Genomic DNA, 14,367 nt, shown 5'->3' on the forward strand with positions numbered 1-14,367 from the left:
TTCTTCGAGTGATTGTTCATATCCATTCCAGTTAGGTGTGCGCGCTGCGCGTGCACGCTCGTCGGAAGATTTTTACCCTAGCAACTCTGGTGGGTCGGCAGGTCGCCCCCTGGAGTGGCGCCGCCATGGCGCTGGATATATACCCCACCGACCCGTCCGCTCCTCAGTTCCTTCTTACCGCCTGTGTCGGTCGTTGGAACAGTGGAGCGCGGCTTAGCTGTCCTCCACTTCCCTAGCTTCTCTCCATTCGTCTGATCTCTTGTTGTGAATAGCTGACTTAGTTCTTAGTATCTTAGTTTTATAGTTTACAGTTGTTAGTTAGTGTTGTATATAGTTTAGCGGGGTTTGGGCTCGAGCCCGTCCCCGCACCCGGTGCCCATGCCCGGTTCACCAGGGTTTAAACCGTGCTCGGCCTGTAAAAAGCCGATGCCCACAAGCGATCCCCACGACTCTTGCATAAAGTGCCTTGGGGAATCACATATCTCCGACAAGTGCCGCATTTGCAAGGCCTTTAAGCCGCAGACTAAAAAGGAGAGGGACTTTCGGTTAAAGACTCTCCTTATGGAGGCAGCCCTTAACCCTCCATCCTCGGCACCAAGCACCGACAGCGCTTCTCCAACACTGGACCACGCTGGCCCTGCCAAAACACCTCGGCACCGGCCTTCTCTGGTGCAGGGACCTGATCGAAGGCCTTCATCCTCTTCCACGCCCTCGGTGCAGACTCGCCTGGCACCAACCCATGCCGCGGCACCGACACCTGTGGTACCATCGACTCCAGTCCTGAGAGGGCCGTCGAGTCCGGTCCAGGAGAGCTCCCCGGTGAGACCCGTGGTCGAGCTGACAGTCCCCTCCACGCCGGAGACATTCTCCTCAGCCAGGGACCTTATAGCCATGACTGAATCGGCCCTGCCTCAACCCCCGGCACCACCGTTGCGGGTTCTCCAGTCCAGAGGCAAGCCTGCCGCTATGAGGCCTCCTTCGCTGGAGTCGACGAGCTGGCACCGATCCCGATCCAGGTCTCAGCACCACTCCAGATCTTGCGGCCGGTCCCGATCTCGACGCCGTGCGCAGTCCCGGCACCGCTCACCCAGGCAGCACCGGTCATACTCACAGCGCAGATCCACCTCTCGTCCCGGTCGGTACTCTCGGTACCATTCCGGCTCCAGGCACCGCTCCCGGCACCGAGACTCTTGCAGCCGGTCCCGTCGTAGACGATCGAGATCCAGGTCGACCTCCCGGCACCGCGCTGGCTGCTGGTCCCAGTCTCGGTCTCGGCACCGATACGATTCCCGGTACCGATCCCCGGCACCGAGGAGATCTCCAACGACGGGAGTGAGGGACTCATACCAGCCTCGCTCGGCTCCTCCATGGCCGTCCCATCAGCCATCCCTGTCCTCTCAGGCGGACAGTGTATACGCCCTGGACACCGACGTGCCTGCCGCCTTGTTCAGCGAGCCTCAGCCTCAAGAGCATGGTCCGCAGCAGTGGGGGTTCTGGACGCCCTGGGCATACCATCAAGCCCAAGGCCCCCAGGTCCACCGTGTTCCACGGCCTCGGAAAAAAGGGCACCGGAGGCCACGATTACCCGCCCTCCCCCTCCTGCTATGGAGGAAGGGGTGACCCAGCCACAGGACTCAGAGCTCCCCAGGGAGACGGATACTATGCTTCAGGCAGAGCCCTCTTCAGACCCACTCGTTCCAGGTCTCTCATCTTCGTCCTCTCCTGACGATGCGGTGGCAGGAACCTCGTCGACCAGCCCTCCTCCAATTGACCTCAGGGCCCACCAGGACCTCCTCAGGCATGTTGCACAGAACATGAATTTACAAGCCGAGGAGGTCCCAGAAGTCCAAGATCCAGTGGTGGACATACTGTCATCCGATGCCCCCACTAGAGTGGCTCTCCCATTTATAAAAACCATACAGGCCAATGCCTCTACAATATGGCATCTCTGGCCTCTGTTCCGCCTGCTGCACGAGGAGTAGAGTGCAAGTATATGGTGCCCTCAAATGGCTATGAATATCTATATGTACATCCTCCTCCTTGCCCCCTCGTCGTCCAGTCGGTTAATGAGAAGGAGTGCCATGGCCAGCAGGCACCAGCCCCTAAATCGAAGGACGCGAGACGTATGGACTTGCTTGGGCATAACGTTTACGCTGCGGGAGCTCTCCAGCTCCGGGTGTCCAACCAGCAAGCTCTCCTTAGCCGCTATAGCTACAACACCTGGGCGGCGGCGGACAAATTTAAGGAGCTGCTTCCACAGGATGCACGGCAGGAGTTCTCTGCGATCCTCGACGAGGGGAAAAAGGTCGCAAGAACCTCCCTCCAAGCTTCCCTGGACGCCACGGACTCAGCCGCCAGGAGTCTGGCCTCTGGCATGACTATGCGCCATATCTCGTGGCTGCAGGCCTCTGGCCTCCCCCCGGAGCTCCAGCACACAATTCAGGACCTTCCGTTCGAGGGTCAAGGGCTATTTTCGGACAAAACTGACCCTAGGCTGCAGAGCCTAAAAGACAACAGGGTCATTATGCGTTCGTTAGGGATGCACACGCCTGTAACTCAGCGCAGGCCCTTCCGACCCCAACAGCACCGCCCTTACCCTCAACCTCGGCAGAGAGAAGACTTTGCCAGACGGCAAGGCAGAAACGGCCGCCGGAGACAATCAGGCAACCAAGGGGCCAGAACCAAAGCTCCTCCAAGCCTCCCCCTGGGCCAAAACCTTCCTTTTGAAGGTGCATCCGAGGGCGTTATACCAGTTTCTTTGAAGGATCTGTCCCCGCCCTTTTCCAACCGGCTTTCCTTCTTCCTCCCTGCGTGGTCCCAGCTAACGTCAGATCGTTGGGTCCTACGCACATTGGAACTTGGATACCATCTGCAATTTATTTCAACCCCCCCCTTCCACCCTCCTCCCTCTTCAGGGACCCCTCTCACGAGCAACTCCTCCTACAGGAGGTGCAAGCGCTCCTCGCCAAAGGAGCCATAGAGGAGGTACCAGAGCACGAACGGGGCAAGGGGTTTTATTCCCGCTACTTCCTGATCCCCAAGGCGAAGGGAGGTCTCAGACCAATCCTCGATCTGCGAGAACTCAACAGATACATGGTAAAGTTGAAGTTCCGTATGGTATCCCTGAAGACCATTATCCCATCCCTGGATCCTGGAGACTGGTATGCTGCCCTCGACATGCAAGATGCCTACTTCACATAGCCATCTTTCCACCTCACAGGAGGTTCCTCCGGTTCGTGGTCAGCCAGCAGCATTTTCAGTTCGCGGTCCTCCCGTTCAGCCTCTCTACAGCCCCAAGGATATTCACCAAATGTCTGGCTGTAGTCGCCGCCCACCTTCGCCGCAGTCGGATACACGTCTTTCCGTATCTAGACGATTGGCTTATCCGTGGGATCTCCGAGACGCGAGTCATCAGTCACGTCCGCATTGTCAAGAACCTTTTCCTACATCTAGGTCTAATGATCAATGTGGAAAAGTCAACTCTAATCCCCACTCAGAGGATAGAGTTTATTGGTGCCACCTTGGACTCGACTCTTGCCAAAACCTGCCTACCCCTGCCATGCTTCCAGGCTCTCACGGTCATCATCCGGAGGCTGCAAGCGGCGCCGCTAACTTCGGTACGCACTTGCCTCGCTCTCTTGGGCCACATGGCGGCCTGCACGTTCGTAACGAACTACGCAAGACTGCGCCTATGGCCCCTCCAATCCTGGCTCAACTCGCAATATCGTCCAGCCAGAGATCCTATGGACATGGTTGTCACCATTCCCTCAAACGTGTTAAGACTCCTTCCAGTGGTGGCTCGATCCCGCCATGGTGTGTGCGGGGCTCCCGTTCCACCCGCCCCAACCCTCGGCGTCCCTGACAACGGACGCATTGTCCCTCGGTTGGAGGGCTCACCTCGGGCACCTACGCACCCAAGGCCGTTGGTCACCTCACGAGCTGGACTTCCACATCAACGTCCGAGAGCTGAGAGTGGTCCACCTCGCTTGTCAGACGTTCCGGCAACACTTGCAGGGCCGTTGTGTATCGGTATTCACTGACAACACAACAGCCACGCACTATATAAACAAACAGGGCGGCACAAGATCTTCATCCCTGTGCCAGGAAACCTTACAACTATGGGACTTCTGCATAGCCCATTCCATACACCTCGTCGCGTCCTTTCTCCCAGGAGTTCGGAACACGCTGGCGGATCGCCTAAGCAGATCCTTCCTGTCCCACGAATGGTCGCTTCGCCCGGACGTTGCTCTTTCACTCTTCCGGAAGTGGGGGTTTCCCCGAATAGACCTCTTTGAATCCCGCGGGAACAGGAAATGCCAGGCGTTCTGCTCCTTTCAAGGTCTCTCACCGGGGTCGATGGCGGACGCCTTCCTTGTGCCATGGACGACGCACCTGCTCTATGCCTTTCCACCGTTTCCACTCATCCACAGGGTCCTACTGAAAGTGCGCAGGGACAAAGCCCATTTAATCATGATAGCTCCAGCGTGGCCTCGGCAGCACTGGTACATCATGCTGCTAGACCTATCCGTAGCCGACCCTGTTCCCCAGCCTCTTCACCTGGACCTGATTACCCAGGACCACGGCAAGCTCCGGCACCCGGACCTTCAGTCGCTCCACCTCACGGCGTGGCTCCTGCGTGGCTGACTCGCTCTGAGCTGTGTTGCTCCACCCCGGTGCAGCAGGTACTCCTGGGTAGCAGGAAGCCTTCCACTAGAGCTACATATTTGGCCAAGTGGAAGCGCTTCGCGTGCTGGTGTGTGGAGCAGAACTTTCTTCCTGCTGAGCTATCCATATCTAACATCTTGGATAACCACTGGTCCCTCAAACAACAGGGCTTGGCGGAATCATCTCTGAGGGTCCACTTGGCAGCCATCTCTACATTCCACCCAGGAGAGGATGGTCGCTCCGTGTTTTCCCATCCGATGGTGTCTAGGTTCCTTAAGGGCCTAGAGCGCCTCTACCCTCAGGTACGCCGCCCTGACCCAACATGGGATCTTAACCTGGTTCTTGCCAGACTTATGTCCCCTCCATTTGAACTGTTAACAACGTGCTCCCTTCTCTACCTCTCCTGGAAAACCGCTTTCCTGGTAGCCATCACGTCCACGAGACAGGTTTCGGAACTTCGGGCCCTCACGGTGGACCCCCCGTATACGGTGTTCCACAGAGACAAGGTGCAGTTGCGACCACATCCGGCCTTTCTTCCCAAGATGGTATTGGCCTTCCACATTAATCAGGAGATCTTCGTCCCAGTTTTCTTCCCAAAACCGCATTCGTCTCGCAGGGAGCAGCAGCTACACTCCCTTGACGTTCATAGAGCGCTTGCTTTTTATATAGAATGAACTAAGCCATTCCGCAGAACCCCCCAACTCTTTGTCACAGTGGCTGAGCGGATCAAAGGGCTTCCTGTCTCCTCGCAGCGCATTTCCTCCTGGGTAACGTCGTGCATCCGCGCCTGTTACGACTTGGCTCATGTCCCATCAGGCCACGTGACTGCGCACTCCACCACGGCTCAAGCATCATCAGCTGCTTTCCTCGCGCACGGGCCCATTCATGAAATCTGCCGTGCAGCGACCTGGTCCTTGGTCCACACTTTCGCCTCCCACTATGCCCTGGTTCAGCAGTGTAGGGATGATGCAGCCTTCGGCTCCGCCGTATTGCACTCTGCGACATCTCACTCCGACCCCACTGCCTAGGTAAGGCTTGGGAATCACCTAACTGGAATGGATATGAGCAATCACTCGAAGAAGAAAAGACTGTTACTCACCTTTGTAACTGTTGTTCTTCGAGATGTGTTGCTCATATCCGTTCCACACCCGCCCTCCTTCCCCACTGTCGGAGTAGCCGGCAAGAAGGAACTGAGGAGCGGACGGGTTGGCAGGGGTATATATCCAGCGCCATGGCGGCACCACTCCAGGGGGCGACCTGCCGACCCACCAGAGTTGCTAGGGTAAAAACCTTCCAACGAGCGCGCACACCTAACTGGAATGGATATGAGCAACACATCTCGAAGAACAACAGTTACAAAGGTTAGTAACGGTCTTTTCAATAAATTAAACCTTTATAACCATTAAACACAAATTGCCAATGTCACATGTCAATGTACAAAGTAAATATAATTAAATCAAACTCTCACTAATTCTCAAGCAGCATTTTTCTTATTTTGCCAATCTGTAAATTTCAATGATCATCACTGGAAATGTTTTGGTTTTGGTTTGTACAGTGAAATTAATGTTTACTGACATTTCCTGATAAGCCTAAGAATATTCTACATGCTTTATTCTTCTCCCTAGGGAACAGAGAAAACTACATCTACCCTCTGCATACAAGAAACCCTCACATGGTTCAGATGGACAACTGACAAAAGAAGGGCAAAATAAAGAAAAACAATAGTCTCAAACAAATATGTTTAATTTACCTTCAGAAAAATTAATGTCTAATTAATTGCTGCATACTACACTACAGTATAGATGGATTTATATGGGTTTGAGGGTTTTAAAAGTGATCTCAACTTTTCCATTAATTGGACTGACAGCAAACAAACCCAGCATAAGTAACTAAACATCAGTTCATAAAGTGAACTATCTTCTACTGTTACACCATTTAGGCTACATTTACACTAGAGATCTTACAGCGGCACAGCTGTACTAATGCAGCTGTGCCACTGTAAGATCTCTCATGTAGCCACTCTATGCCAATGGGAGAGCTCTCCCATTGATATAATTAAACCACCCAGAATGAGTGGCGGTATCTCTGTCAGTGGGAGAAACTCTCCTGTCAAATAGCGCTGTATTACACTACCACTTATGCTAGTGAAACTTATGTCATTCTGAGAGGTGTTTTTTTCACACTCCTGAGCAACATAAGTTTTGCCAACATAAGTGCTAATGTAGACATGGCCTTAAGTTCATGTCTTTAATTGCAGCTTGGTTGCCAGGTTTCTTGAAAAAACAAGTACTAGAGTTTTATATAATTGATAGCTCTGATCTTTTCCTGTTCTACTTCGGTATTACTAGATAATATCAAAATATCTTTGGAAGTTGCAATCAATTGTCATATGCTCCTTCAGCCTGCCCCAGTTCTGTAGTACTGAGAAATGGCATCTTTGCCTGTTTAACTGCATATGTATATTTGAGATATTTAATCTACCTATTATTTTCTACTTTTAAAGAAAACAAATCTAGCATCTTTAGGTACCACTGGTTAGCTACATTTTTAGCTGAAATAGGATTTTTACTGAATATCTCCTTTCATGTGCAACAGTTACCTGTCTTCAATCTGTTTAGCTGAGACCTGCATCCCAGTTTTTCTCTCTTCCACTTTGGCTGTTACATTTTCTAGGATAACCCTCTGATTTTGCAAAGCCTCTTCAAGATGCATGAACCTGGGAAAGGAGGGAAGTTTTCACATGATTTCCTGTTCACAAATTAGTCATTCATTAAGTCTTTCCTAAATATTTTTCCTTCTTTGCTAGCTAACAATAAGGCGTTGTTACTTAGCAGATTAATAATAAATCAGAATAGAATTAAGAGCTCAGTTGTGCCTGTCAGGACACACTGAAAGCTGCACCATTCCCAAAAGAATTTGCCCATTGTTATTTTCCACCTGCTGCTACACTCTTTTACTGGATGAAGTTTACTATTTCTCTCTGTGTGGCCAGCAAGCTCTGCTGGTGAGCACATAGAGCAGAGCAATGGGCTTTCCTCCACAGCCTCTGGAGGGCTATGAACCCCCAACAAGGGATTTGGAAAGAAACAATCCCTACACGCCCCCACAAAGATTCCAGATATGCCTGGCTTTTACATGGGTCCATGCACCCTTCTTCTCCTCTACACAAACGTCCATGCATGGTCTTGCCTTAAGTAAGTGCACGTGCCTAAGCTCTAGATAAAAAACATAGTTGGGATCAATCTATTTAGGAGAGGAGCAACTAGGGACACACACACACAGTAAGAGAAGCCAGGTTTGTATTTCATATGGATATATTTCAAAAAAATATTATTTGCTAATATATGCCATACAAACCTTACAGGCCACATTACTAGCTCACACCCTGAGCTGCTGGACTGCACTGAGAAACTAGTATTTATAGAAAAATTTCAAAGGGACCTCAACCTGAGCATCCAAAATTGTGCACCAAAACCTCAAAAAGCACCCGTCCTGTATTTGCACATGCACACCACATCTACCACCTAAACACACAGACTGTCTGAACAAATATAGGCTGCAGTAAAACAGATGTGTCAGTTTCACTGCCCACATTTACTTGCTTCCCATATTCTGCTTCCCTTCTAACCCCTTGCCATGCTCCCACCTTCCCTTCCAATCACAAACCCTCTATATCCCACCCATTAGTACCCAAACAGTCACAGACTCACCTCACAAAAATCTCCTTCAATTTCGACATAAGAACTTCCCATGGTGCGCGCACACCTTCTCACAATCACAGTCAAAATCAAAATGTTGACCTCAAAATTTTTTTTTGTAAAAATAATACATTATTGACTCTTTAAATAAAAGTACGTCTATTGGTGAGATGTCTTAACTATGCCAAGGCCAGAATTCAGGTTAGAATTTGTTTGTGAGGAACTGGATGTGCACATGGAGGTTGGGTAGATACTGGAATTGGAAGGGTATGAGCTGCAGAGTCTGTGAGCACGTCTGGGTATTAAGTTGTTGGGTGCAAGGCATGTGAATTGAGTTTGGCATGCCCGTTAAAGTTGTATTAACCTGTGATTTCCTTGATTTTTGGTGACTATATTGATAAGAAATGCAGCTCTGCAACCTCGAGGCCATGTTAACTGTTTTTAGGTGGGATCAATAAGGAATTCACGTTTGGTACCTGTGTTCCTTGTGTTCGGTCAGAAGGCAGTTGCGGCAAGTAAGGACATCACAGGTCTCACAAAACAGTTTAAGGCTCTCTTGACAGTGGATTGGACAAAACAAGGAAAACTCATTTGCTCCCCCTTCAGTTCCTGGAGAATATAAGACAGTGGAGCACTGAACACTAATTGTAACTGTGGTACTTCAAAGCTGCCTTGGTTTTGCCTTTTACATATTGCAGTGTTGCCAACTCTCATGATTTTATGGCAAATCTTGATGTTGTTCTTAAAGCCTCAGCTCTTGGAGTCACGTGAGACTGACTTTTAAAAAACATGAAAGTTAAGTTTCTCATGTAAGTTTCTAGCCTTTATGGCTGCAGAGCAAAACTTGAAAACATGACCTGAGTGCAGCCTAAAAGCTCAGAAACCAGATTACAAAGAAAAACAACTCAAACTGTAATATTTTTGAAATCTCATGATTTAAGACAATTTCATGATTTGGGGCGGGGTTGATTCATGATTTTTGAATGCTTGAAGTTGGCAATACTGATACTATTACAAAGAAACAAAGTAACATGCAGTAAAATAAATATGTTAAGTGAATCCAAAGTCAGGAAAGAAGCAAGGAGATTGTTTATTCTTAAAAAGGTGTCTCTGGGGTTTTCTCTGCACTCATGTTTGGCTTCTGTGGTCAAATGCAGCACTACATAAACTTCAACAACTTGTGATTCCTACACCTGCTCCTGTACACTATAACAGGGTAAGCATTATTCCCTAAACAGGAGTGATAAGCAATGCACCGTGGAACTGCAAAGTGGGAGGATTGCATGTATGCAATCTATACTTGCCTTCCTGCACATGTGGAGGAATTGCCTGAGAAAGAGAGCGTGAGAGCAAGGTGAGAGAGAACTCAAAGGAATGGTGAAACAAGAGTAACAAAGCCCCTTTCTAAAATTATATGCTCGCAAGTGCATCTGTATTGAAAACTCAGAAGCTGTTTTCTTGAATCCCAGAGGCTTCAGATAAGTGTTCAGACTTGAGATATCTAACTTAGCCCACTCACCTAAACATTTTAAGGTTCACCCGTCACGAGTTCATAATAGGGCAAAAGCAGTTTATCAAGCACATTTTCATCTGTGGAGACCCAGCTTAGGTTTCAAGTGAAAATAAATGTAATATCTCCATAATAGTTCCACTTCATGCACATCACCAAAACATCACAGAGTTTGGGCATGACAGGCAGTCTTTGCTGAAGAGACACTGAAGGCTCAAACAGGTCAGGACTAAGGTGTTGTCACAGAACTATGCTGAGGAATTCACACAGCCCCTGCCCATAACATGGCTGATTTTATTAGGTCTTCTATAAGCATTACATGGGGGGGAGGCACATAATCATATCCCCAAAGGAACAGCCTTGTGGAGACTCTGTCCTGTGTTGTCACCATCTCTCAAAAACTTCACTGAAGTTACCAACTCTAGATTAATAGTCTTCAATTCCCTATTTATAAAAATGTGGATTATAATACTTCCTTTCTTCCACACTTTGCCTGGTATATCTGTCAGATGCTAAGCGATTTGAGGCAGTGACTGCTTCTTACTATGTGTCAATAAAATCCCCAAATCAGGTCATTATGGGGCACCTGGGCACTGCTGTAATACAAACAAATAATAATACCAACAACATTAATCTGACAACAAAGAAATGGTGTACACAACAGGCAAGTGACCAATATGGTGACTAAGCTTTTGTGCAGTCAAATCACAAGAAGAATCCAGAGATTTGTCTTGAAGCTGGTGACATCTTTGTTTCACAGGATCTTGCCAGTGAAGAAAAAAGAAGGATCAGTCAGAGAGTGAACTCTTGCCATCTCAAGCAGATCCCTAGTTCACCGTGTGCTTACGTATGCAAAAAGATATCACCCTGCCCACAACTGAGTCTCTCTCTGATGTATTGTATAATACATATCTATTCTACCTTAGGTGAGCCAAGAAGTTTGGTCCAGAGAGCCAAACTATTTCTAAATTGAGAAGTGTGGGTTTTAGCTCAAGCCCATTGCTAATACATATTTGCAGACAATTTTTCTTTTAACATGCATCAAGCATGTTCCTCCCTGTTCTAATTCAGTCACGTAATGCTAGTTTCAAAGTCATGATATAAAAGGCACAATAGACCCATGAGGTTTCCTTACAGTGAGGCCCTTCTTGTTTCTGACACTCAGAATAAAATTATGGATGGATAGAATCCATCCCCTGCCTCGGGACAGCATGAATCTGAGCAGTTAAAAATCAAGTGTCTTATTGCCTTCTTGGCTAGATTTCCAGCCTATTCTCATTATTGATGATTAGGTTCATTTACTTCCTCAAAATTCAAAGTTATCTTTCTTTCCACCCTGGATTTAATGTGTAATAAGATAATTTGTACGAGGTACTAGATCAAGATTTTTATGCAATAGCATTGCATATTTTACATTTTTGATGCATTAGTCATCATGGTGTCATGTTTTATTTTTCATGATGTATAATTACCTGACATTTTTGTTTGGTATTATCCCTGTGTAAAATTTTACTAAACAGTAGTATTAAAAAATGGAAGGTGAGCCTGAATTTTATTCATCCCTCCCCTAATAGCCTTCTGTGTATCCAAGAAAGAATTCATGCTTCATGAATTCACAATCCCATGTTTTCAATGGGTCTAGTTTCTGTGCAACAGTTGCTTATGCATTAAAAACCCCACCTCTGCAAAAATCAAGCAATTAGATGTTCAAGGGTGATTTTCCTCTATCTTATTAGAGCAGTGTACCAAATGCAGTGAGTAACAATCTGTACCTCAGATTTCATAATCTGAAAAACATTTAGAGATTTTCTGTGTCCCATCTCCCAGGCAGGCTCTTGAGAGGCAGGATGGTTATATTGTGAAAGTACAGGACCAAGGCTACTCCTGCTGTCTGGGTTTTGAGGACAATGCAAATAGCTCTTTCTTATAGTGGGAACTGTTTTTTAAGGTCAAACTAGTCCAAGTACAATGAAAGACTCTTATTTACAGTCATATAGTAAAAGCTTCTACTTTGCTTTCTCCTTCTGAAAGATCTGTAGCCTACTGGTGATTTAAATCATTCTGAAGAAATCAATGTTTTCTCAGTATGATGTCAGATTTAAAAGACAGCCACTTTTCAAATGGAAACTAGGGGAGATACCCTTGTCAGCTACAATCACACAGATTCAAAGCCACATCACTCTAGTAACTCCTAGGACTCAATAAACATATCAGGTGCCAACTGGCAATCTCATTACACTGCTTGCATTCTACACTTACTTTTATTCCCAGTTCAGAACTATGCTCTCCATGTGGGAATCATAGCTACCACAATCCAAATCAGTTTATTGAGCATCATATCAATAATAGTAAGGAATCATTTGCCCTATGTACTGGCACTACCATCAATTTCCTTCAGAATGAGAGTTTTGAAACAGATGAAGAACATAACTATCTAGTTCACAGAAGCTTAAAATGGGCATTTTTAACTCTTTATTTAACAAAAAAAAAGATGAACATATATTCACCATTTTGGATCACCATTTCCAAGGCCTGCATACAGTAATTGTCCGTATCTTAAACAAATATAAGACAGTGTGATCTCTGTGTGTATGTTTACACTGCAATTAAAAACCTGCAGCTGACCCTTGCCAGCTGCCTCGGACTCACGGGACTTGAGCTAAGGGGCTGTTTGATTGTGGTGTAGATGTTTGGGCTCAGGCTGCAATGCAGCTCTTGGACCCTCCACACACACCTCGCAGGAACATCTACACCATAATTAAACCACCCTTTGGCTTGAGCCTGGCAAGACTGAAGTTGGCACGAGCCATTTGTGGATTTTTAATTGCAGTATAGACACACCCTGTTCAGGACCAGCGCTAGGGGTTTTAGCGCCCTAGGCGCACGGCAATTTCGCCGCCCCGCGCCCTGGTCCCGCGGCTCCGGTGGAGCTGCCGTAGTCATGCCTGCTGAGGGTCCGCCGGTCCGCAGCTCTGGTGGAGCTGCCGCAGTAGTGCCTGCGGCAGCTCCACTGGAACCGCAGACCAGCGGACCCTCTGCAGGCACGACTGCGGCAGCTCCGCTGGAGCCGCCTGCCGCCCCCTCCGGCAAAATGCCGCCCACCAATAATCCTGGCGCCCTAGGCGATTGCCTAGGCCGCCTAAATGGAAGCGCCGGCCCTGACCCTGTTATACTAGAAGGGTAGCTTCAATTTTCTGGCATTTGAAGACCTGGAATGTCAATTAGGGATGGGCAAAATCAACTTGCCTAATAAGATCCATCCTCCAGCTTCACAGGTTTAAAATTTGACTTGCACAAATTACATCTGAATGCATGTTCATGTTGGATAGGCTAAAAAAAAGAGCAGAGCAGAGAGAAAAAATCCAATAAAGCAATAAATACAGTATATACACTGCTTACTGGGTATTCACTTGGCACTAACCTAACTTTTGGATGCGAGGAGTTCTTCTATGCCAAGGCTTCTATGCCATACACTTCCATTTAGCTAGGGCAAAAAAATATACTAAAAATTTAATCTCTTTGGAAAAAAAACTGGACGGGAATGAGAGGGAAAAAAGGTTATGGTTTTATTAATCTAAAATACAATCGAAGAAGTTCAGAAAACTTTGAACATCATGAGGTTTGCCTGGTATCAATGCAAAGCCCCTAAGTAAAAGACTTCCTTCAGAGCTTACTCTCCTAAGACAGACATTTTTTCATATAGCTTCTTATGCTGTAATAAATCTTTTTTCACATCTTCAGTGCCTATCTTGTTATCCTTGTTTATTATATTAATTTTGTGAACATATTTAATCAAAGTTTATGTATATGGTAGTCACAGACCCAAGAAGATAATTTTTTTTCAAACTATCAACAAAAATCAATCTATGAAAAAAGTACTGTAGCAGGGTGGACACCTGTCATAAACAGATAGCTAAGGGTTAATGTTCTTTTACCTGTAAAGGGTTAACAAAGGGAACCAAACACCTGACCAGAGGACCAATCAGGAAACAAGACTTTTTCAAATCTGGGTGGAGGGAAGTTTTGGGTGTGAGTTCTTTGTTCTTTGTCTTGGTTCGGTGACCCTCTCGGCTCTGAGAGTGATCCTTCTATCTCCAGGATTTCTAATCTTCTGTTTCCAAGTAAGTACAAGGATAGTAAGACAATAGGTTTATATTGTTTTTTTGTATTTACATGTGTGTAGTTGCTGGAATGTGTTAAATTGTATTCTTTTTGGATAAGGCTGTTTATTCATTTTTTCTGTTAAGCAATTGACCCTGTATATTGTCACCTGATACAGAGACCATTTTATGTCTTTTCCTTTCTTTTTATATAAAGCTTTCTTTTTAAGACCTGTGGATTTTTTTTTAGTGGGGGCTCAAGGGGATTGAGTCTGCAGCTCACCAGGGAATTGGTGGGAGGAAGAAGACAGGGGGGAAGAGAGAATCTCTTTGTGTTAGATTTACTAAGCCTGACTTTGCATACCTTCTGGGTGAGGGGAGAGAGACTGATCTC

General features: G+C 47.1%; 1 protein-coding gene across 3 annotated transcripts in view; it reads right to left on the reverse strand.

Annotated features, from left to right (window-relative positions):
• The window catches only part of TRIM66 (tripartite motif containing 66), an 84,191-nt gene that overhangs the window by 35,367 nt on the left and 34,457 nt on the right, over positions 1 to 14,367 (reverse strand). For 2 of the 3 annotated variants that reach the window (XM_050954504.1, XM_050954503.1), the window contains 2 exons: positions 8,840 to 8,972; positions 7,265 to 7,381 (listed from right to left, as the gene is read on the reverse strand). In XM_050954504.1, the coding sequence (XP_050810461.1) occupies positions 7,265 to 7,381; positions 8,840 to 8,972 (250 nt within the window). The remainder of the gene's footprint in view (positions 1 to 7,264; positions 7,382 to 8,839; positions 8,973 to 14,367) is intronic. The other variant, XM_050954505.1, reaches the window with a different exon arrangement.

Source organism: Gopherus flavomarginatus, chromosome 5 (assembly GCF_025201925.1).
Source record: "Gopherus flavomarginatus isolate rGopFla2 chromosome 5, rGopFla2.mat.asm, whole genome shotgun sequence".
Classification (NCBI taxonomy): domain Eukaryota; kingdom Metazoa; phylum Chordata; order Testudines; family Testudinidae; genus Gopherus; species Gopherus flavomarginatus.